The following is a 21,595-nucleotide window of genomic DNA, read 5'->3' as shown; positions in this document are numbered from 1 at the left end:
CCTGTGTCTTGAAGTGTCAAAAAACATGAAATCTTAACAGCTGTAAAGCTTTCTTTCCGCCCCCCCCCCCCCCCCCCCCCCCCCCCCCAGACACCAGGGCTTGAACTAAAATAAGTACTAGTCTCACTTCTGCTTATGTGGCCTTCTTAGAGACTGCTACCAGTATGGGTGTGATGTTTGCAATATCTAGTGTTGTAAAGCCATATTGCATAAGCCTACTTCTGTAATCATACTTGTGGACCTGATTCCCCTTAAAACAATTCATATTTAAATGTTTATGTGACTTGTAGAATAGAGACCTTCATTCATTCATGCCTTTCGAATCTTAGAGACATTTAAGGGGTCTCAGTGGAAGACAAATCAATCTGTATCATAGCAAAATATCTTTGTCAGTGATATGCACAGTAGGATCAAGTGCACCCTCAGCAAGTTTGCCGATGACGCCAAGCTGTGTGGTGGAGCCAACGTACTGGAAGAAAGGGATGCCGTCCAGAGGGACCTTGACAGGCTTCAGAGTTGGGTGTGTGCTGAACCTCATGAGGCTCAGCAAGGCCAAGTACAAGGTCCTGCATCTGGGGCAGGATGATCCCAAGCTAAACACAGGCTGGAGTATGGGTTAAGAGCAGCCCTGAGGAGAAGAACCTAAGTGTATTGATAAGAGAAGCCTGATATGAGCCTGCAATGTGTGCTTGCAATCCAGACAGCCAACAATATCCTGGCCTGCATTAAAAGAATTGTGGCGAGCAGGTGGAGGGAGGTGATTGTCCTCTGCTCTGCTCTCGTGAGGTTCCGCCTGGGATGCTGTGTTCGGCCCTGGGGCCCCCAGCACAAGGACATCGAAGTATTAGAACAAGTCCAGAGGAGGGAGACAAACATGATCAAGGGGCTGGAGCACCTCTCCTATGAACACAGGCTGAGGGAGTTGCAGTTGTTCAGCGTGGAGAAGAGAAGGCTCCTGTCAAGTCTATGAACTCTCCTAAATGTCCAAAAATAGGCAACCAGTGTATTTGTATCAAATGGAAAAATAAAAAACAAAGAAAAGCCCATATCATTATGAAGCTTAGACCAACCAGTCCATTTTTGGAAATGTTATGAGATGCCCACAAAAAAATGTTGTCTAGTTCTTACATACAATCTATGCAAGGTAGCTGCAGTAAAGGGTGGTGTGGATTCATGGTTTTAATTAAGCTGGTACTGAAATTGAGATGTAACAGAACTTCATCATAATAAAAAGAGAAACCTTACTTATTTTCTTGACAATGTAAAGTCCTATGATTTTATATATCTCTTACTTAGGAAAAAAGATTTTTGTAACATAGGTAATTAAATCAATTTTATTCAGTTCTTGTTTTGCAGTGAACAAACCCAGTGTGAAGAGTCATTTAAAAAAAAAAAAAAAGCTGTTTAAATAGATTCCACTTGAGTAAGATTGCTAATTTTGCACAGAGAGGAGTAAAAACATGCCATGCAGCTGGTTAAAGTGCATTATCATGCAAACACTTTAAGCTGCCTTATAGTAAAATGAGTGTTGAAATCAATAGCTTTCACCCACCTGCTAAACCCATTTGAGACCATTTGTCTTAAAATCCAGGGGCTTGGGGAAGGGGATGTCCCTTCCACCCCCTACAGTTCTGTGATTCTGTGATGTCCTAACAGCTAGGGGTATTTTACAGCAAAGCTCTGCCTGGTGGTTGGTGCTCTGTGGACCCTACAAAGAATACACAAGGCTGGATCATCAACATATAATTTCTCCTGAATGTCATTTGAGTTTTAAAATTTCACCCAGGTCTTTCTCCACCTCTGAAGTTCCCTAACAGCATACGTGGTTCCCTCCATGATTTAAGTGGCATGAATAATGTATGTAGGGCATGAGACAGAGAAATGCTGCTGTGTGGTGGCAAGATTGATCTGTACAGTTGGAGTGCCCTGTGTGGCAGCTCTCTTTAGGTAGTATAAGTGTAGTATCCCCAAAAGACTGCTTAAAAAGGGAAGGGAAACACAAGCTATGTGGATGGGAGGACCAGCTTGAGCTGAGAAGCACAGCCAGGAGAGGTAGGGGACAGCCACCCAGCCCTGCAGTCCCTTCCTCTCTGGAAATGAGATTGTAAGGTGTGGTTGCATGTGAAGCCAAGATGTAATTACGTAGATCAACACTGGTGTGTTATCATTGGGAAAGTGCCTGTGCCTTTATTTTAAGAATGGTCTCCTCCCATAATTATTTGTAAATACTCTTTACTAGTTCTGTGAGTTACACGGTACAATAGATGGCTTTGAGACCCTCTTGAAGAATAGAGAGAAGACTCTGACTAGACACTGTTTACTTTTTTTTTTTTTTTGCGTTTGGAGTGCATATATGTTACAGCTTGGTTGAAAACAGATGGTCAAAATGAGCCATCATGAAAGTGGCATGCAAACCCCACACAGCGAGCTTGGTCCTGGTGGCGTGCAATGGCTGAAGATGCAGCGCTAGTCCAAAACACTCTTGCTGTTCAACAACAGCGAGGCACAGGCTCTGTCCAGTTGGTTTGTGCATCGTGTCTTTCTGTGCTCAGGGAAAATCTCCACCCTCCTCGGTACTGGTCCTGGTGTGGCTATGTGGGGCATCATTTGCACTAGATGTATTCTGGTTTGGACAGGACCTGCATCTCCTGCCCTCCATCACTTCGGTCACGAAAAGTTCCCTCCAGCCTTCGTGTTCTTCTTTCCCTAAGGAAAATAAGGAACGGTCAGGATTAAAACAGGAGAGAACAGGTGGTGAATTTAGCAACTGTGTTTATGTGTTCCCTCCCTTCCTAAGGGATAGTTAGGGTGAGAGTAAAGGAGCAGTACTCGAAGGGCGGGCAGAGGCGATTGCTGAACACGCAGTAGATGAGGGGGTTGATGGCACTGTTCAAGGCCGGCAGGTTCTGAATAATCACGGAGGCAAAGAAGCGCTCTTTGGTCTCAGGGAGGATGTTGAAGTTGTCCAGAATATCAAACAGAAAGTAAGGGCTCCAACAGAGAACAAATGCTGCAACAGAGACAGAGGAAGAGCTTGACATTAGACAGTATAACAATTTAGGGAGTTAATCACGGACACACATAGAGAGACTGTCATAACACATAAATATTTGTTCATGCAAGAAATCTCTCTCCCTATTTGGGGTCTTATTTAAGAGAATAGTTATTAGATTGTGTTTCTATTTGCCTTTATCTTTATTTTAATGTCCATAAAAAAAGATTGTGTGCTCCTTTAAGTGTTTAGAGTGCTCCCTCTAGACATATCGAGGCACTCTGAACACTGCACAACACATAAAGGGTAAATAGGTAGCCAGTTAAAGCATCATCACTTATAGAGAAGTGCCCTTTTAATGGTCCCGTGAGTGAGCAGCGAGTCTAGAAGCACACAGCACCAAAGTGCCACTTTGTGACAGCACTGCCTGTCACAGTCACCTGTTAAGAAAAGGCTCTTAAACACCCAGCAGCAAGGCCTGGCACTTTCACACCAAATTATAGTAGGCCAACATGTCATTTTGCATGCTGGTTGGAGGTGCTGTGTAGGTGGGGCGTGGAAGATTTTCGTGATTCCTGTACTGCTATTTGAGAGGCATATCTGAGGAAGCGAAGAGAAGGCTGCATCATTCGTAGCTTTTGTTTGGAGGGGCTAGAAGTGAAGTGGCCATGGGTTTATCTTTATTTGCAGGCATAGGGAATGAATCTGTTTCTCATAAATTTCTGTCAAATCCTGTCACAAAGGTTATTGAAAATGATGGGACAGACAGGTCACTCATAAATTGTAGGCACCTGGGTTGCAAATGTGCAGTTTTCTGTGAGATCAAACATATGTGATCTCCCTGATGCAAATGAGTCAGCAGAAGCAGAAGTCGTGCTTGCTTTCTTGTTATATTAAGCAGCATCTCTTAGTTGGTGTATTGCTGGGTGCTCGGTGAGTGTGCGAGGAAGAGGTGAGCGCTCCCCCTGTTTTCTAGGGTAACCAAACTGATGGTATCCATGCACAGGTACCAGCAAAACAACAAAACACAGTGTCAACATGTGGATCATAGAACTGACTGTGAAGAACTTTAGGTGGCTTCAGAGAAAGTCCTGAATGTTATGTGTCTTAATCTGCTTGCATATTGCGAGATGCTGTGTGCCTGATGTTATCAAGGTCCTTTGAAATATTGAACATCCCGGTGAGCTCTTGACATCTGATGGCATTGCAACAGCAGCCAGTTCTGACAAAAGCTCTCTCTAATTGTCACACAGAAAAGGAGCTCTTGGTCTTCTGAAAGGCATGAATCACACTGGCATCTCTCATGTCTAAGGACACTACTGCTAACCGGTGAACTAAGCACCTCCAGTAGTAGCTATTATCGTGGTATCAATCAATCTGAATTGTTCCTAGGGTTGGAAAGAGAAATGATCTCTCTTGCAGTGGTAGCTGAAGAGTCAGCCCTAGGGAGTAAATAGCTTATGCCGCCTCCCTGCCCGTCTCTGGCAGCTAATCACAAGCCCTGTGTGACGCTGCCTTTATTTATCGAGATAAAACGTCAGCCTCCTAATTCCATCAGGATAATGTCATCTCCCTGGGAGACGGAGGACACCTGCACTGAGTCATACACGGCCTGGTTGGGCAAGGAGAGCTCGTCTTCCCACCTCAGCAGGGAACATGCTTCTGACATCAAATTCAATTGCTCTGCATCTCTTGCCTCTCCTTCCTTTCCCTGCCCTGCCCCAGCAGCTTATATGCAGGCTATATTCTCTAAATCTAGAAGACAACTCAGCTGCCAGGTCTCTTAGCAGACTGGATTAGAAGGAGGTGACATCTTCCTTTGCTCTTTTTAGGCAATGTCCCTCCTTTACTTTCATTACATGCATGAGAGGCTGTGCGTATCACTGCACCTGAGGTGTTTGTCAAGTGCCTAAAATAGGATCCTATCAGTCAGAGGAGAGCAGGGGACACGGTCAGAAGGCAAGTCAGGGGTTTAAGTAAAGCTCATTCTTTGAACCACCTAATACACTTTGCTGGTGATGGAGGGAGCTAAGGAAAACCAGCTTCCTAACTTCAGCATCGTCCTCCCTCCTTCCCAGCTGCCAGCTGTGAGGCTTTTATTCTTATGTTTTTACTTACCAAGAATAATTACAATGCTGTACTTGATGGCTTTCACTTTTGCTCTGGATATGAACCCACGACTGGTGTAGCCAGCAGAGGAGGTTTTCCCATCTGGGGAGAGAATAGTTCAGTTAGTGAAAGAGCAAGGCTGGTACATGGATGTGTCAGCATGCACTTTCACAGTCAGGACAGTGATATGCAGCATGTCCTTCCCCAGTGTAAGGAAGCAGGGGCTCAGTATTTCCTGAAATTCAGATGCTTGCAAGTCTGCTTAAGTTGGACACTCAAAACCTGAGCCCTCCAAAATCAGAAGTGGAAATGTAAGCAAAGGAGATCTTCCTGAAGAATTGTGGCAGCTGTATATCCCTTGTCCTCAACACTTGGGCACATGGTCAGGAGAAACACTGATGACATGCCCAACAGTATCAGTCTAACAAAAACCATTGGCCATCACAGATGCAAAAATGCAGCTAAAGTGGTGTCATAAGAGAGGTTTTCTGAAAGGAACTGGCAACTGCAGTTAAGAAAACATGAGAGATAACCTGTCAAAACAGACTACCTGTTCACTTTTTAACTGCATTTCAATTAGATGGATTTTGAAAGCTACATACTCCATTCCCTTGACCTCTTAGTCTTTTTGATGCCTTAGATAATCGGTCATGCATTTTACTCTTCATGTTGACTCAGTAATGAAATATGAAACGCTGGTAGGTTAGCTTTTCAGAAATGAAATGTGCCTTGAATTGAGAAACAAATTCTATTCAGTCTTACACCAAGGCTGGTTGATCTAATTTCCTCTGAAGCCACACTAATGTCTATGAGAATCAAGTGCTGTATTTAAATAGCAGTACCAGCATGATTTTAATAATATGCTTGATTTCATTATTAATGTCAATTTGCTGCTCATGTTGCTGGATGAGAATAATGAGGTTCACCATAGTGAATACTTAAGAAGGTTATTTTTTGTCAAAACATATCTCAGCTCCAGTAGTCCGAGCTGAGAACTGAAATTTTAATGAATGTCACTGGAAATAAGTCTGTGTACATGACTTTTGGCACCTCTTACAAAAACAGCATATCCAGGCTTTGTAATTTGCAAGCAAAAAGTGTAAATAAAATTAATGTGGGCTTGTTATCAGTGAAACATGTTATCAGTGAAACATCCCATAGAGAAGCTTGAAAATTGTCCATACTTAATACTTCTGGAAATTACTTGACTTACAGAGCACAATATACCTCTTGGGTGAGGAGAATGACATTTTTTTTTTTCAAGGCTAGTCGATACTTATTGTGTCACAAAGGCAAGATAATTAGAAATGGGTCCTGTTCAAGCATTTCAATAGAGGAATAAATCTTTTCAAGGTTATAGTTAACAGATGTCAGGTTATGATGAAAGGATATCTGAGTAGGCACAGCAACACATTTGGACATTTCCTCCTAAAACAGCCATGATCCTACTTCAGGCAAGTATTGGCAACTTGGTCACCATGGTCTGATGTGTCACCACTCCCCACTTAGCTGCACTAACTGCTTGTGTGCACTGCACTCTTTGAGTTGTGTTGTAAAAAGGATTAGTGTAAATGAACATACTTCTCTTCATAACTAACAGGAATGTCCTCTGGCAAGTGAGGTTCTTGTAATGATTTGTGGTCAGACTCCTTGGTCTTGACCAAAATCCAAACTTGCAAAGGCATGTGAAAACACTGCAAAAGTTTTATCTAAGTGTCTGCTATAAAATAAGTCATTTTAGAAATGAGCAAAGTTCTCAGATCTAGGATTCTGAGTTCTAGAATAACGATTTTTACCTTTTACTTCTCTCCTTGCAGATGTTTTCTATAATTTCTTGAAAGCAGATTTAGTGTCAAGGGAAAAAGTGTGGAAAAGAGTTATGAATCAGCAGTTTCTATAACCAATTCCCACTGCAGTGATGGGGTCCCAGCTCAACACCACATGTGTGGGCATTCCCAGATTTGATAGGACTGGCCAGATTCAAATCATGCATCTGGAGACACCTGTGTGCTGACACTCACCAGGGCAGCTGGATATAATGACAGACTGAGCTTTGCTCTTCATCCAGATGGTTCGAATCACGATTGAGTATATGATGCTACAGAAGGGAAAGAGTCATTGATATTATGAAGCACAGTAAATTTAACTGACATCTTGGTCATTCATGCTCTGTCAATATACTTATCGATGTGTAAGAATTATAGTAATAGTAATGACAACAACAATAGTAAATTAAATATGACTGTCCCAAAGTACTTCTCAGAAGCAGACCTGAAGAGTTTTCACAATGGAGATTGTTATCATTGTCCAGGCTTTGCAGGTGTCAAGTATGAGGTTCAAAGCAATGGCATGGCTTGGCCAAGATCTCTCAGACAAGAGTTCTTTGGGGATTTTCAGCTGTCTGAGGCCAAACGTGTCTGGTTACCTGCACCAGGCAGGAGGCACCTTGTCCTGCACTGGGAAGTGCTCATGAGTGCTTTACATGGGAGCTGCAAGGAGGGAACTCACCCTGAAATGGCGGAAGCAAGAGGAGGGACCTGTTTTGGATGTGTACCCAGCTCTGATCTGGTGTTATTTTGGGAATATGAAGATGATGAATAGTATGGTACCCTGGGGAAGGGAATGGGGCACAATCCATGAGCATGTTAAGTACCACGGTGCTAACTCTCACCTCTTGAGGTCCTGGGACTGAAATTGAGGAGCACAGAAATGTCAGGTATATGGGAAGATTTAGGCGATTCAAAACCAGATCCACTACAGTTTGCATATTTAGAGGGGAATATGCATATAATTTTGATGGGAAAGATGGACAGTGCTCCAGTCCACAACAAACATGGATTGCTATGGTCTTTGCCTAGGTGATAACTGTGGGATTCTATTTCTTTAACATAGAACAGATAAAAATAGTTCCTCTCAGCTCATGAGCTGTTTGAACCCACGCCCTGGATGAGGATGTTACCTCTGAGGCAGTTAAAAAGAAATATTAGGCCTTGCTCTGTGTGCCTTTTTGCCTGAAAGCTTGGATAATGTGCAGCTAAAATCACTGAGCAAGAGCATGCCTTTGACTGGTGACTTCCTCTTTAGTCTGCTAAGGAAGATGAAAATAATTTTAAAATATTTCAGCTAATGCACTTGGGTTGCCGTATTTTCCTGACATAAAAACCAAGCATCACAACAGAAGTCATCGTGTGCCATTTGCCAGTACACCACAGTGTTTTGGGGTAACCTTGGGCAGCCTGACCATTAATTGCTGTAGACCTTAGCACTGAGCCTGTGAAAAAGGTGCAGCTCTAGAAATTATTGCAGGGTGTTTTATAGAGATGAAAAAAAAAAAAAAAAAAGATGTCTTACTGTCATACAGCTTATTTTTGTTGTCAGAAGAGACATTATTTTTACTAGAGCTTTCAGACTGATATATGAGCCTTTCCTATAGCAACCTCAATTCTTAGCCACGCTTGCAAAAGCAGTATTTGTGCATCCTGGGGGTTTCCTTTCTGTGCAGGTTTGGGATATCTGGTTCCCAGGCTCAGTATGTGAGAGATGGAAATTCAACATGCAGACTGGGCTGTGCAGCAGAGCAGTGCTGTACTCACCCAGGAAGGATTTTTCATGCATCTGCCGCAGACACCATCTTAATCCCTTCAAAGGTCCAGCATGGCTCCCAGCTGACTTGAATATTTCCTTTTATCTCCTGGCTTTTCAAGAGCCTGTTTGTTTATCAGCTAGCACACTTGAAAGTTTCTGTGTACTTTGCACTGACAATGGTTGAAAATTCCTGTATCATTTCTCCTTTGATTGTTCCAATGAATCAGAATCTATTATGATGATAATTGTTGTTATCTTGAGAAAACTTCAGCCAGCTCCTGCAAGACCTGCTTCTATTTTATCTCCAGCCTGCTATCTCTAGCCTGACCTTTTTATTTGCAGTCAGAACAATATCCCCTCTGATAAAGATCTCTGTGTGTCCAGCATGACACATTCAGAATTGCCCAAGTACCAGGACAAAGCAGCCCAACTCTGTACTCAAAATATTCAGACTCTGTCCTGCCAGCCAGGTACCACAAGGATTGAATTAGGAAGGCAGGCTCTTCACTTGCTTTCCCTCCTACCCTAGAAATCCTGCCCTCTTGGCTGCAGTCTGGTAAGAGCAGCCCTTTCACAAGGTGCAGTTGTACCAACTTGATTTTTCACACACTGGTCAAGCAACGTAGTGCCAGGTCCTAGAATACACTGGATATTTCGTATGTAAGATTACATACTGCTTCATTTGAAGCCTTATTTTTTTAGAAGTACGGGGGAAACATTAATTCCTTGTTTAATCCGGTGACTCCTACAGTGCTGTCAACATAGTGGATTTGTATTGGTATTTTTGCCTCTGTTCATCTTTCTTTTCTCTATAGCTGGATCTATGGGAGTCTGCTTTACTAGAAGGAGACCAGAGGTGGCATAGCAATGCTCAGGGTGGGTGTCAGGGAAGAGGAGTCACTTAGCACGTTAGGTATGCTTCCCAGTGACCACAGTTAAGCCTTCATCTCTCTGGGATTCCAGATGGTATTACTGCCTAATCTTTATTTTCCAGACTTTCCAGAAATGTGTCACCCAAAACATATGATCATAAAAGGCATCTGTGTGTGTGTATTTCAAAGCCAAAAAAACCAACAACAACAACAAAGAACCCACCCCCAAACTACAACAAAACAAAAGAGCACTTACAGAACAGAAGTATTTTTCTTACAAGAGAAAACCAGTTTTGTTTTGTTTTCCCAGAATGGACTTGTAGCTTCTTTCTTTCTGTACAAGGTGGTTGCAGGAGGAAGAGGTGGTCAGTGACATCTTAGAGGGTGGGAACAAATTCCCACTTGATCGCAAATGAAGTGGCAGATGAAGAAAGAGAGGTACAGATGAGAGATGGTATTCAGATGAACAGGAGATCCACATGTCAGATATTTTTGTGTCTGTAAGTGCTTAGTCTTCCAACTCTAACTGGGGATTTTTGGGTGCTATATAAATGTGTTGTAGTCATAATGCATACTGTGATACTGAAATATTATATTGTTTATTATTTTGTTATTGAGTTGTTGTGGCCTATTATTTGCAAGTAAGGGACTAATGAAAGGGAAGAAAGAGATCAGATGTAGTAGTCACATCTGGATGGAAAAAAAACCAAACCATTTTGAGAAGGAGTCACTCAGGCTGTGAAGACCATAGGATAGAAAGGGCATGCTGTTCATATGAAAATGCAATGATTTTTCTAGCCCTGAGAAGAAGCATATGTGTAGAGGTGGCAGAAAAATATAAGAATATGATGTAACTCAGCAAATTAAATGCATTGTACCTCCAAAAGCAATTTAGATTGATCCAAATTCTGAAGGACTGAGATGCATGTTCACCTTTGTATGTTATTAGTTAATGGTGTTGGTTAATTTGACCCCATTGGTAATTTTGGCAGTCTTTGTCCATATGAATAACTAACTTAAGGTATTTCCTAGGTCACTTCTGTTTTGGAAAATAAAATGTCCTCTGGTAAACCTACATATTGATATTAACAATCATAAGAATTATAGATCTACCCACTCTTTAAAAACTTTTTTTTTTTTTAAATATTTGATTACATTGTCATAGCATCCCATCCAGGCTCAGTATTTCCTATTAAAGTGAACCATTACAATGGCAAAAAGTACACTGAAGCTCCTTGTTAATTGCTTGTATTTATCATCCAGCATTGTCTATTGTTCATCATACTTCAATTGTTCAAAGGGATGAAGCTGCATTGTGTTTTATGGTAGCTAATTTACAGCACTATTTATCCAAAGACAAAAAGCCTATGTAACTTCATCCAGATAAACCATTGTAGGCATGCGTAATGGGTAAGTGAATAGACAGCCAAATATTAGAACATACTTGTAAGATCTAGACTTTTTTGTTTTGAAATGGAAATTGCAGGCAAAATGGTTGTGTTCATTGAATCAAGCTCAAAATAAGACCTTTGAAATTTTTATTAATATATTTTTTTATTTGATTTGATTTAATTCAGATAAATACTTTTCATTTCATCTACTCATCTTTTCATTGTGATGCCTTAATTTTAGTTCCATATTTTTCCTTTCAGCTGATTTTTTTTCCTTTCTGACTATTTTTCTTCTGCTCCAAAACGTATGTTCTCTTTGGAGTTTTGATTTTAAACAGCAGATGGACATTTTTTTTCCTCCATACTTTAAGAGGAACTTCTGCATTTTTTTGTAACTTGAATTTGGACTTATATTAGATGAATATCTAGATATTGCATTTATCAGGTTAAAATAGATAAAACATATTTGACTTTCATGAAAAAAAAATATGCTAAAAAGAACAATCCCTTATAGACTCTGACTTTCTGAATATCCAAGTGACAAAACACGATTATGTTTTGGCACAGATCAGAGAGTAATGATGTAGAACAGAAGCCCAGTAACTTTCCTGTCTCCCCATCACAGAACCAGAGAGGCCAGGTGCAAACCCTTGCAGGAGGGAAATCTGTAATCTTGATGTGATGCATGTTTAGCAGTGGCCTAGAGGTATTCGAGTATCACAGGTACCATTCTGAGATATGCTTGGCATTTCATGGTGCAGGAGAAATGGCGTTGGTTGTCACTGATGACACTTGTCCATGAATAGGTGAGAACACATTAGGCAGGTGGCCTAATTTATTTTTCTGAGCAGTCTGTTTTTTTGGAAGGTAGACAATATTAACTGCAGAAAATAATAAATTAAAAAAAAAAAAAAGTGGTAGAGTAGCCCAAATAAGAGGCGTCCCTCTTATTTAGAGCCACATCTTCAAGTGCTATAAGGAAGAACATGATAAAAGATATTTGGCTCTCTCTGACTAGAACTAAGGAAGAGGAGTGGAGCTTTAATATGAAAACAACAAGTGCTCTCCCCGATTCTCAGCTCTCAAAGATAACCATGTACTTGAGTTAAAAATCTCATTAGTGCTTTTCATTCCCTTTCCATTATTCAGATCCTGTTCATTTGTATTGGGTTAAAAATTCCCCACAAAACCACAAGCTGTTTGATCACTGATTGCTCTAGTTATGAAGAAGTGGTGGTGAGAACAGACCTCTCTAGTATGGAAATCTTTCAGGACTGTTGTAGTTTTGTTCACAGATTGCCTTTATATATATATAATTAAAAAATAATAATAATAAAAGGCAGATTGTTGTTTTCTTATGGTTCATATTTTGGCCTGGATTCTAAAGGGTTTGCTTACATAGTGTCTGGGGAGTTTGCTCACCAGTGGAAGGGATTTCTAGGCTGAACATAAAGGTTGTCAGTTAAATATTGTATCCCTTGTGCCGCAGTGTTATGAACGATGCATCTCTTGTGAGTTACTGACTGTGCCAGGAGCATGTGAAATCAGCTCTGTGGAGAGCTGGAGGATGATGAGAGAAGTTTAAAAGATGACAGTACCTGGGCTATAGCAACACAAAACCGTGCAGCCAGAGCATCAGATCCGTGTGGAATTAATTTCTGCGGCTGAAAAGTAAGGTTTTATCCTTTGTATGCACTTTGGATGGACCGTGCCAGAAAAACTGCTGCTGTATGTGAATTGTTTTGCTCTGGAGGTGAGGCTTTCTGCAGATGCAGGTGGCAGAACTAATTAAGAATTAACTCTGCCAGACAGTGTCCCATATTGCATTGGGCAACCACCGTGCAGTTAGGTCGGAGTACTTCAGAAGAGAAAATAAAGGAGCTGTGCAAGCAAATCGAGTTATTGCAGAAAAGGCGTGCAGCCTGCACTGTAAGGCTTTGCTTCCTCACTAAGCACTTGACTGCTGCCTTATTCACAATAAATTAATATTTCATATATGAATTCATTTTATATATAAATTTAATATGAATAAACCTGCTTCTTAGAAACTGTTACTTGACTTTTCAGTTGCACATTTGTGGATCATCTCTCCATTGTCACATTACAGCCTTATTCTTTGTAACATCTTCACCTAAAGACCACTAAATTCAGAAACCACAAAACGTCTTCCTCTCTTGACTAAATAACACCTCTCATTTGTATAATTAATCTTTCAACAGAGTAATGCATATCCGCTACATCCGGACATTGTGTCTGTCCTCTCTCTCTTGCTCACTCCTCTGAAACAGTGTCTTGTTTGTGACCAGTCTGAAAGAGCATCTGGAGGTATGTGGTGAAACAGGGCTTTTGCAGAGAAATGGAGTCCCTGCAGACATTAATGGCAATTCCTGCTGCTCTTCAGCTGCAAACTGCACATCAGAATATTTATATGCTGCAGTCATATTAGGTGGATTAGTTTTAAACCTCTGGACTGACAAACAATTTTAAAGAAATAGGTGTTGTCCCTTGAGGCTGCATTAGCAGAGGTCCTGAAGATGTGTCAGATGAGATTTTGCAACCTTTACTTGTATGCTTGAATATCCAAAACTTGAAAACATGGTTTTAAAAATAGCCAGTTCTTTCTAAACTGTGTGGTATTTGTTCACAATGCTTCTGCTGATGGTCATCCTCTTTGTCTACGGCTCTAGACATCCCTCTCTATTCTGAAGGAAATAATATAATTGACAACAAATAAGTGGCCATAAAGCATCCTTCCATGGCCCACCTGCTTCCATCCTCCTAGTGCCCAGCACCACTTAAGACCTGTAAAAATTTTTTCTTCTTGCTGGCAGGGAGGTGGGAGAGCCTGTGCTGGTATACACTGAATCAGGGACGTGTTTGAATCAGGAGCAGGCTCTGCCCCATGACCCTGAGGCCAGTGTTTGAGGTTCCTGCCCTGCCATAAGCTTCTCATGTGGAAGTCAGTTAAGGTTAAAGCTGCAGAAATTTTAGGATGTTTTATTCATCTCTCAGCTGCCAGGGCAATCTTATGAAATGCTGGCTTCACTGCCTTTCCCTTTCCCGTCATGTCTTCATCACCTTCTCGCTTCTGGGGATTTACAGTAAGTCAAGTCACACATTTCTGGCAGGGAGGAGAGGGAGCGTAATGTCAGCAAATCAGAAAAAAATGTTGCTATGTAGCTTGCCTGTCCTTGGGGAAAACAAACAAACAAACAAACAAACAAACAAACAAAACACTTCTATACTCCATTAAAAGAAGGATTGTTTGTCATAGAAAATGTACGAATCTGTAAGTCTGAGTATGAAAGAGTTGTTTGACACACCTGTGGAATGATAGATAGGTTGTCAGGCTGCTGGCCTTTTCCCTGAAACACTTAAGATGCTGGGTATAATTTCCTGCTTGCTAACTGTTTAAAAATTTCAAAACAAATCTCCTCCAGAAGTAACAGCCAGCCTCAAAGTTTCCTGGCATTATTGCTTTTACCATTAGATTGTATGTGTGTGTTTGCGTTTATTCTTTCTGCTGGCAATAACAGGCTGCAGATTCACCCATATTTTTACTTATTCCCAAGAATACTTTTTGGTTTATTTAAAACTAGTCAAGCTTTAAGATACAGGAAAAAAAAAATACAAAGAGAAATGGTCCTGTCTAAGAACAAAGAGCAACTGGATAATCTAGAAGCTGTTTTTCTCTATTCTATGATGCCCTTTCTTTAAGGAGAAATTTTAATGATTTTGTTCTTTGTCTGTGCATTCTGCACAAAAATGGGAAGTTTAGCAAACTGATGTGTTATAAGCAAAATATAGAAGTCATCTCTTCTCTTTAGGGAGCAACACAGAGCAATGTTGAAACCATACTAAAAAGTCAGGTAGATGAATTCAAGCACCATAATTTCCTTGCTCCCATGTTTTTGGTTCTATCAGAGATAAATCTCTTTCTATTAGAAGCTGCGGAACTTAATCTCTGTGATTAAACTTCACAAAACTTAAAGGTATCACTCAACTGGAAAGGAACTAAAACCATGGCATGGTCTTTAATATTTAGCTTATGTAGCTTGTCCTGTCATCTCCTAGAAAAGATCAGCATCCCCCCTGCTCCCACCTGAAGTGTTAATGAACAAGAATCTAATACAGACTTGGTGATCTTGAAGGTCTTTTCTAACCTAGATGATTCCATGAGACTCATGCTGGGAGTCTCAGACCCACTGGAAAAGCAGAATGACCAAGAGAGATGTCTGACAAACATGCAAACAGAGCTCCTCTCTCATAGCCCAAGTAGTTGTCACCAAGGTATGCAGAAAAAAAGGAGTCCCAGCAAGTCATCTTTACCACTAAGAAGGAGAGATTGACATGAAGAAATTCTGTCGTAACCTTGCTACTGAAGGAGAACATAAGGGAAAGAGAGGTGAGGAATATGTCTTCACTGAGAGCACAAATTACTGCCACCAGCAGCCTTTCAAGGCTGTTAGTTACAAAGCTGCGCTCCTCTTCCACAGGAGTTTTTGACTGCTCGTTCCAACCAGTAGCTCCTCAGGGCTAGATCACTTTTGTTTAATGTTGGCTAATGACAGCACCCGAGAGGAAGGCAATAAATTCGCTGATCACCAAGCACAGTTTGGGATATTGGCTGAACTCAGTTTAAAAGGAGATTCTGCTGCAGATCACCTTTGTTCAAATTTCCCATTACAGAATGGGAAGAATTTCATTTCTTTGTATTTTAGCAGTGTTTGACAGCTTCAGACATTTAGGGATTTCTTTCTGACCCTCATGAAGAAACACTCTTTTAGTACTATGAAACCTGAGAGCACTTTAAGTTAATTTCAGTTTAATTAGCCTGTGTGGTTTCTGTTCTTTTATTAAAACAATGTTTTGTCATAATAGCTAGATATTCATACTGTATTTATAAAGATATATTTCAAGATATTTCAAGATAATTTCAAAGATATATTTCAAGCCTGAAGCTGCGGAGATAAGTGGACATACTTAGAGATTCAATCCTTGTTCAGAAAGAATGTTCCCAGCTATTAATACTGCATGGAGAGCACCCAGGGCAAGCACAGCGGCCCGTGCATTACATGATGCAAACTGAAGCCACTATAAGGCAGGTGTGGAAATGAAACCATAATGAACGAGTGAAAATAAAGCATTAAGCCGACTGCATGCTTGACAGCTTTCACCATGCACTCCCACCAGCAGGCTTACCTGATAATGATCAGTGGAATGAAGTACACCAGGAAAGCAACCACCGTCATGTAGGGTATCCAGTAGGAGTCATCGGGCCAGAGAGCCCAGCACTGCACTTCCCCATTGGAGAGCTGCCGTTTCCCAAAAATAATCAGAGTCGGTATTGAAAACAGGAAAGAGAGGCTCCAGGCCACTCCAATAAGAACTTTCGCCTGTCTTTCTGTTCAACAGATTCAAATAGACAGTGTTAATGGGGTTGCCAATGAGGCTGTCCCTTTGAAGCAGAACTGAGAGAAAGGTGGGGAGGAGCAGACTGTGTGAAGAAAGGTGTTTTCAGTCTGAAGCCAGTTGGTGCTGAGAAGACTGCAAGGGAGTGTGGGGGTTCATCTCTTTCTCATGGTAAAAAGTCATTTAGTTATGATTTTTTTCAATATTCTTGGGGCCCATTGAATCTGAAACGCTATGGGAAAGGCATGGGTGAGGGTCAGCAAGTCAGAAACCTGAGAAGTAAAACATTCCTCTTGACCACCAAGGCAACTTCATGAACGAGTGCAAGGGACGTCAGGCCTGTCCTGATGCACGTTCGTACCTGGGCACAGCAAAACAGAGGTCAGTATGGGGACAGATGGAAAAGAAGGAGCCTTTGAGCTACAGGTACCTGAGGAAGGTTGAGACCAGGAAGGGCTACTTAAAATATACCTGGGTTGGAGTGTACTGGATGTACTGGAGGGGGGAAATGTCCTCCTTGGAATGGAAAATTAACATTTTGATGTATCTTGTAGGGAGAAGACTCAAAAAATATTCCCTCTCAGGAAACAGAAAACACATCTGTTTAGGGTGGAAACAAAACTGCACAGCCATCTGCTCTTGACCCCAGCTGCAACTCTACTGCCCCAAGCAGAAGTGATGCTGGAGAGCCCAGGCATGTCCTGCAGTTCCCCATGGCATAGTGGGGACCAAACCCAGCTCCAGTTGATGGACACAAGCCCAACCACGTCAAGGGTGGGCAGCTAACCATGCATGCAACAGGGAAACAGGATTGCGGGCTAGTGCTTGAGTGCTCAGCCCTGCTTTGTTTGCTGCAACAGCCATCCACTAAGAGATCCTTCTGGATTTCATGTTGAGGAATGGAAGTTCAAGGATCCCAAGATACTTGGTAGATTTGGGTTACTCTTTCTACCTTTCTCTTGTCCTCCTCTACTGCCAATGGAGAAAACTGATAGAAAACCAAATGATGCCCAGTGGCTCCTATGGAATTTTGTAAAAATCAACATGTTGGAGCAAACAGCCCCAAAGATTTAATTTTGACAAATATGTAGCTTTTGGTAAAATCCTTGTAGCTCTAACTGAAAAGTATGGAGAGGAGGGGCTGATCTGTGGAGTACCAGTGATTCTCATCAGCAGTTATTCCCCCCCCCCCCCCCCCCCCCCCCCCAGAGTCATATTGCTACAGAAACAGATGGGGACAAATTTTGATTTGGGAAGCTTTGGTGCTGAAATACTTTATTGTCCTTCTTGTCTACAAAATACCAGGAGTTGTGTGTGAAATAGAAAATCATTTAAATTATGTATATCAAGAAGAACATCTTTTCTCCTTGAAGCTCAAAGAGCAATATAAAAGCATGTGGGAGAAGCATTCAAAAAGTAATTTTATGCTTTATAAAACATCACTTGCAAATATTCATTTATCCTGCTCATCTTTAAATGCTACCCACATTCAGCAAAATACGGTCTTGCTAATCCAGGGCTTAAGGGAACTTTGATGACATCCACTAAGTGAGAGGGTTAGATTAAGTCTATAAATATTGCACAAGCAGAGGAGAACCATAAAGTTTCCCAAAGCATAACAGAATAAACTTAACAAAAGGAATATTAACAGCTTCACAAAATATCTCCTGACAGAAAATGCTTTTAGGTGGTGAGGAAGCTACTTAAACAACATGCTACAAGCCTCAATGGGGCCCATGTGTCTATTTATAAGGGGGAAAGGTCATTCTTGGATAACATATCTTATTTTTTTGCACTGTGTAGCTACACCCTTAATTTGAAGTGAAGTGGGGCAATTTGTGCTTGGCAAAAGTGTTGTTTTATCTACATGTTTTATAAAACTTTAGCTGCAATGTTCATTTATTCTTTTTTTAAAACATTCTTTGTATTTGGTAGAAAATGACCTGGGCAGTCTAAAGGGCTTTACAGGCTACTGGTAGCATATGGATAAGTTTTTTTTTTATTGGGCTAATGTTAATCAGCTGCCTCATAAGCAGGTTTTTATTATTATTTTTATTTTATTTTTGAAAATGCTCTGGTATGCTCCAAATGCTAGCAAATTCTATAACTAGAGCTATATAAGTTATAGATGGAATAAGTTATAGACAGAATCAAATAAATAACAGATTTCTAATATTCTGTATAATATTCTATATAATATTCTGTATAATATTCTATTCGCCCCATCAGTATTTTCCTCTAAACATAATATTGCTCTTTATATAGAGAGTTTTCCTTGCTGGAATGGTCAAGATGAACATCTAGCATTAGGAGGAATCTGTCACAAGCTCTTGTACCGACTCTCCTAATGGACCTGTTCATGTCCCCTTCCCTTTTGCTCTGCTTCTTCCATCTGTATATTGCAGCAGTGTTTTTTATGCACATCTGTCTGTTCTCAGCTCCATGTGGAGGAGAAGCACCTTCTGGGGGGAGTTTTGCTCCCTACTGCCATCCTGCTGCAATCCTTTCATCAAGAAAGTGCCATTTTAAAATTAGTTTTTAAGTCTGGAGAGAGCTGTTATGATCTCAATGATCTAATGGACTTGAGCGTTTGCACCCCAAAGCCGTGCAAGGGACAGTTTCCACCTATTTGGGTTCTGTCTTTTAACTCACAGCTAGTAATTAAACACATATACGTATTTAAAATTGTTTGACATTTTCTAAACAAAATGATTGACTTTTTTTTTTTTTCCCTGAAATGATATTTCAAGGTTACATTATTTCTAAACAGGGTAAAGAGAAATAACTCTTTTGTTTCTTGACTGAAGGATTTTGGGGGATGAGCATTTGATTTTGGAAAGAATATACAAGTGTTTACAAGTGTTATTTTCCACCAGTTGACTCACAATTGTTTTTACCATTTCTTTGTGTCATTACCAATGACAAAGTCTTGTAACTCTCTTTGTTCTCCATTTGCAAGACAGCTAAGAGCTGCACACATGGCACCTCTGCTAGGAACAGCCGGGTGCAAAAGGCTAGTGTATATACATATATATTCCAGGAAGTTTCTGTGGTAAATATGCCTCCTTAGATCATTCTTCTGAATTTACCACTGCCTCCTTTTTCCCATTGAAGATATGCAGGTAGCTGCATGATCTTGGCTCCATGAAAGACATCTGTTGGTGGTACCAGCCCTGCTGGAGGCAGGTGGTGCTCATCAAGTCCCCTCTTGCCTCCTGGCATGCCAGATCTTAACAAATCACCCTGAACCACTTGGGCTCTGGTAAAGGTGATAAGGGGAAGAAGGCATGCTTCTTAATCCTCCTAGGCTCATTATCCCTTTGCTCAGCTCCTGTACGACCCATGTTGACCAGGTGACTTTGGCTGGAGGAATAGTGCAAAGAACATCTTTTGCATGCCATGGGGCACAGGAGGAGTGACCCACGCTGTAGTGGGGCAGGATGAGGTTTGAGATCTCTGAGGATTGCATCCCACCAAGTGTAGGAAGAGTCTGATGGAGAAGAAACTCTCTTCCAATAAGGGAAAAAGAAAAAGAGCTATTGCATGCAATTTGTTCTTTAACCTTTACCAAATTTTCCATAGCAGCAACAACAACAACAAAAGTTCGCGGATCAACATCAAAATGGTTGGCAAAAAGTACTGAAAAAAATCTTTACTAAGCCCAGGAGGTAATTCAACAATGTTACTTTTCTCTTATGGTGCCCGAAGAAGAAATATCAGTGGGTCTGTCTGGTAGCTAGCCCTGCTCGGCCAGCAGCCAGTGTTTCAGGTGGTTTATGAACCTTCCCCAGCCCAAGGCTGTGGGAGCTGCAAAGCAAACTGCATCTAAAAGCCCACTGATATAAAAACTTGGTATCAATCCTCCCCGCTTTGAAAAAGTCAGTCCACATGCTGGGGAATATTAGGCTGAACTTCACTCAAGTATTTGAAGTTTTCAGGCCTTAGCATCTGCCAGAGCTGCACCACTGCCTGGGCTGTGTTGGATTCATAGGTTTTTAAGGTCAAAGAGGACCATTATTCTGATCCCCTGAATAGAGCAGACTGTCAAAAATCATCATTACTCAGAAACAAAAATAATATTTCTGTCTGATTGCAATGCATCTTCGAGCCACCATGGCTCTCGTAACCATACCCCTTCCACCTCACCTGCTATTAATAGTTTTCACTCAGTGCAGCATTCTTAAATTCAGACTTAAAGCTCTGTAGGAAAGAACTCACATTCTTTAAATTGTATTGCTAAGCAGACGAGGTGTATTTGAGTGCTGCAAAAATAACAGATGGAATTTTAAAACAGAATAAATATCCAAACTTATTTGCTATAGTTTTCGAAGTTCTCTTATCATATCAATTCTCAATACTATATATTCTCTATCCAAATTATTTTTTTTTCACGTGAATAAATAGGTAATATAGTTGTATCTCCTAGAGACAGCTTAGCTGTACAAGGGATACCTTTTGCCCATAATACTTTGCTCAAAATGCTGGAAGATAACGAACCCCCTTTAACTTTTTAAAATGTCATTTCGTTCTTTGCTAACACAAAGCTTATAAAAAACTGCTGAGGGCTAAAGTGCAGCTTAATACATATTGAAGCCACAACTCTTTTGCCATTTGGAGAAATGTAACAGAGTCCAAATATTGCTACAGCAGGAATAAATAATCCATGGCACAAGGTTAATAATTTTGAAAACTTTCTTAGTAAAATGAAACTAGCCAATACTATCCACAGCAACAGCAAGGCATGGAAATTCTCCTACCTCCTTGCATGAACTTCATTGGATAAACAATGGCATGATACCGGTCTATGCTTAGTGACACGAGGACATAAGTTGAAGCATATAGGAGGACCACCTGGGGCAGAAGGTATAGAAGACAGAAATGAGACACATATATTTCAGAAAATAACGCCAGCTATAACACTGGTCTAGGGATATTCTAGGAATATATGAAAGCTTCTAAGCTTCTACGGGAAAAAAAAAAAAAAAGAGGGGAGGGGAGAGGAGGGGAGGGGATAGGAGAGAGGTAGGGGGTGAGGGGGGGGGAGGGGGAGGGGGGGAGGGGAGGGGGAGGAAGGGGGGAGGGAGGGGAAGGAAAGGGAAGGGAAGGGAAGGGAAGGGAAGGGAAGGGAAGGGAAGGGAAGGGAAGGGAAGGGAAGGGAAGGGAAGGGAAGGGAAGGCAAGGAAAGGAAAGGAAAGGAAAGGAAAGGAAAGGAAAGGAAAGGAAAGGAAAGGAAA

At 41.1% G+C, this 21,595-nt stretch overlaps 1 protein-coding gene across 2 annotated transcripts in view; it reads right to left on the bottom strand.

Moving 5' to 3' along the window:
• Positions 1 to 2,344: 2,344 nt before the first annotated feature.
• NPSR1 (neuropeptide S receptor 1) overlaps positions 2,345 to 21,595 on the bottom strand; it is a 58,634-nt gene continuing 39,383 nt past the window's right edge. Inside the window, exons 4-9 of one of the 2 annotated variants that reach the window (XM_040549151.1) lie at positions 21,119 to 21,212; positions 16,152 to 16,353; positions 7,123 to 7,199; positions 5,111 to 5,203; positions 2,830 to 3,010; positions 2,345 to 2,706 (exon numbers count right to left, since the gene is read on the bottom strand). In XM_040549151.1, coding sequence (XP_040405085.1) covers positions 2,613 to 2,706; positions 2,830 to 3,010; positions 5,111 to 5,203; positions 7,123 to 7,199; positions 16,152 to 16,353; positions 21,119 to 21,212 — 741 coding nt within the window. In that variant the 3' untranslated portion in view covers positions 2,345 to 2,612. The remainder of the gene's footprint in view (positions 2,707 to 2,829; positions 3,011 to 5,110; positions 5,204 to 7,122; positions 7,200 to 16,151; positions 16,354 to 21,118; positions 21,213 to 21,595) is intronic. The other variant, XM_040549152.1, reaches the window with a different exon arrangement.

This window comes from Cygnus olor, chromosome 2 (assembly GCF_009769625.2).
Source record: "Cygnus olor isolate bCygOlo1 chromosome 2, bCygOlo1.pri.v2, whole genome shotgun sequence".
NCBI classification, from domain to species: Eukaryota; Metazoa; Chordata; class Aves; order Anseriformes; family Anatidae; genus Cygnus; species Cygnus olor.
This window is presented reverse-complemented; position numbering and strand designations above follow the sequence as displayed.